At 32.6% G+C, this 3,555-nt stretch overlaps 1 protein-coding gene across 1 annotated transcript; it reads right to left on the bottom strand.

The window, feature by feature from the left end:
- Positions 1-784: 784 nt before the first annotated feature.
- LOC110691524 (horcolin-like) lies at positions 785-2,210 on the bottom strand. Its single transcript, XM_021868461.1, has 4 exons — positions 2,095-2,210; positions 1,765-1,971; positions 1,148-1,411; positions 785-1,022 (listed from the first exon to the last, which is right to left on the bottom strand). The coding sequence occupies exons 1-4, from the start codon at positions 2,113-2,115 to the stop codon at positions 996-998; spliced, it is 519 nt and encodes a 172-aa protein (XP_021724153.1). The 5' UTR covers positions 2,116-2,210; the 3' UTR covers positions 785-995.
- Positions 2,211-3,555: the final 1,345 nt, after the last annotated feature.

Below are 3,555 nucleotides of genomic sequence, written 5' to 3'. Positions count from 1 at the left end.
ACCACAATATAAGGCTAAGGGGCTACTCCCCTCATTGTCATATGGTTTTGAGGTGGAACCTCCTTGGTCTTGTAAAGTGGTGGACTTGCATTCTCCCCTGACGGGTACAACCCAGACTCGTATTTAACAGAGCTAGAACTATTAATTAACATGCTATTAAACCTTTGTATGATAGTGTTTTTTATTATGATCCAAACAATGAGCATAAATACGCTTGTAAACCACAAGCAAAATGAATTTTAGCAAACAATTCTGATGTACTAATACTCTTGAATCAACTATTTCTATTTTTAATATTGTAAACAAATTCTCAAGGTGAACTTTGGTCGAACATGTTCTAAATATATCCAATTGGGTTAAAAATTAGCCAGGTTAACTTTTGGCTTCATGTCATATTCTAGATGGGTAGGTATCAAAATAACATTGGGTTAAGGGATACCACAAATTAAATCAGGCTACGTTGTGTTAAATTGTACTCGTAATTGATTTTGGGTTTTAGTCTAAGTATTGGGTCAACATGTTGATGATTAGGTTGAGCGCGATTTAGGTAACAGGTCACCAGCAGTTCCATCAATTGTTTGATGATTATATTTTGATTTGAGTCATTTTAGTAAATGGTGGGTTCTTGGATCAGTTCAAATTTTAACAACAATTGCATTCTTATACATATGCATAATATTGATATACCAATTCCTTAGCATTTAGAGATAATAGTAAGTTGATCTGATGGTTGAAGTCCAGGACCGGTTTATATACTTTATCAACATTGATATACCAAGACTTGTCATTTGTCAATAGAGATCAGAGTATTTATATAATAATAATAGCCAATGATACAATAATCACTCAAGTTGATTATTTGGTGACAAATCAAACTTGAGAGGCCACCTTGTACTAGATAGTACATGTATGATGTATGTGACTTATTCAAAACGTATAAACTCCAAGGCAAAACCGTGAAAGCTAGAGGCTAGGCAATCACGGTAGCTTCAGCATCATACTTGATTAGTGCATGGGTTATCCTGATAAATTTGACATGGAAACCAACAAAACATTATTAAGTGCGTACAACAAAAAGGAATTAGCAATAATATCCATTATGAAAAATCTTGGTGTTCTTAACAGTTTATAAATGATCATGTCTCACCATCTTCTTGACAAAAATTCCAACAGACTCGAGATAGTTGTTGTGCCTTCCAAAAACTCCGACAATAGGACCGTCTAGTAGCATTGGTGATGAGAATTCTTGAGGACATTGAATTCCCTTTCCTTCTCCAAATGGTCCATACCCCGTTGGACGTAAATTGGTGTGGATCTTCATTGTAGCAATCACACATTCGTTGTTTTGATATTTGTAGTTTCCATAGGTACCGCTAATTCTTGTTATTTTTTCACCATGCTGGAGCACAATCTATTTTTGAAAACATGTTAGGAGCATGAATTATTACAAATTAAAAATTTAAGCTCATGGTTAAAGCCCAGACTTGGAGTGTGTTTTATTCGCCTGATTTTTCTTATTTGAACTTATTTTATTTTATCTTAACTTATTTGAACTTATTAGACCTTATTAAAACTTAGTTTAATTGTAATTTGTACTTGGCTAACTCTTATCAGAACTTATTTTTCCTAAACTGAACTTATTAGTTATTACAACTAAAATAAGTAAAAATAAGGTAAACAGAATAGATTCTTGGTTTATGTACTCTATTATCAAGCTTAAATGCTTTTAAAAACATGTAGATAGAAGGTGTATTGTGTATTCACCCTTGTCTCGCATCCGCCATTGCCACCAAACATCTTAGTGAAGGTGTAGGTAACTCCACATGGCTTAGCTACGACGAACCCAATTGCATCCACAATGAACCCATGCCTTACTATGACTTCCTTGAAAGTTTCACCCTCTTGAAGTTGAAAGCTGTAGTTTTCAGGTAATTGAGAACCATAAGGTCCGTATTGTTCGACCATGTGCTTCTGCCAAAGTATAAGGCTAATGACTTAATGTCAACATACATAAATAATCAAATAATTTATGTGCAAAGAAAGAGAAAAACTATGGGATCAAAGAAAGCTAACTTAGCTCCAATCCATAAGTACCTTGGGACATTCTTGAGCCATTTTGTTGAGAGGTGATTGAAGAAGCTTTGAAATAACAAAGTTGTAGTAGTGAGTTGTGAATCTTGTGATGTGCTTTAGTTGAGGATTGGAGGTTACCTATTTATACACATATTTGGATCACTAAGAATGAACATATTCTTGTGGTCCATCATGTTTGTCATATTATAATATATTTGGATCACTAAGAATGAACATATTATTGTGGTCCATCATGTCTGCCATATTATAATATATTCGGATCTCTAAGAATGAATATTGTGATCCGTTATATTTGTCATATTATAATATATTTATTTAAATAATTGACATTATATATGATTTCATACATGCATGTGAACAGTCGTTTGAAATTTAATGGACGATCCAGCATGGATGGATGGATCGATGTATGTATATTCAAATTATCATGAGTTTTTATCTTAATGCATTTGCATGTAAATTTATTCTCTGCGTCCAAAGCATGAACAGGGTGCCCACATTTTGAGGCTTAGAGCTCAATAGTCATATTGTCATAAATAGTCTAATGGACTAGACATTCAGAGACTAGGGGGAAGATTAAAGGTATTTTCGTCTAACTTTCTATTTAAAGTGCTCATAGCGAGGATAGAACATTATATTCAACCTTAAGGCTGGCTAATAGGTTATTTCTTTACTTCCAAAGTATCAGTCCAACACTTAGTTGGTAGGTGATACTTATACATATATCAATATAGGGTAGCTTAACTTTTATGTATGCATAGTACTTCACGCATTGTCTTTTACTAGCAACACAATCTTACGACACATACGTACTTTGGCCGAGGAAGAGATAAGTAGATTAGATATTTTAAACAAACAAATAATATTAATCAAAATTATTTATAATGTGATAGAGTACGTATATAAACCGATCTTGCGCTTCAACCATCAGCTTAAGTTTTTATTTCATTATAACATTGTTACATTGATGACCATCAAGCTTAATTAAAGATTGAAAAAAAACGTTTGCTATATTTCATTGGTCAATTTGGTGAGGTTTAGATAAACATAGATTGAATTCACACTAGCTATATAGGTAAGACAAATTGAAGCAATAATGTCACTTAACATAAAGTAATACCAAAACTTAGATTACTACATTAGCATTAATGACCATCAATAAAAGATAAATTTTGATGGACTTTTGAATTTGTAATTTGAGTTGCATGCATAATCCGCTCATCTTTCCAACATACTTAAGAACAAAGAAAATAGGTGGGACTTTGGCAAGTGATTTTACTCAAAAAGAAAGAAAATAATAACAATATTAGAAATTTAGAATTGTCTTCTTCAAAAAAAAAAAAAGAATTGTCATTGTCAGCGTGTCACAATAGAATGAGGTATTATGCTCATTTTATCTAACAAAATATTCCTCTAGGAAATTCGATGGATTTTTTTATGCTATTGCAACTTTGCATGGTT

This window comes from Chenopodium quinoa, unplaced genomic scaffold, assembly GCF_001683475.1.
Source record: "Chenopodium quinoa cultivar QQ74 unplaced genomic scaffold, ASM168347v1, whole genome shotgun sequence".
NCBI classification, from domain to species: Eukaryota; Viridiplantae; Streptophyta; class Magnoliopsida; order Caryophyllales; family Amaranthaceae; genus Chenopodium; species Chenopodium quinoa.
Note: the sequence above shows the minus strand (reverse complement) of the source record. Positions and strands in the feature narration are given on the sequence as shown.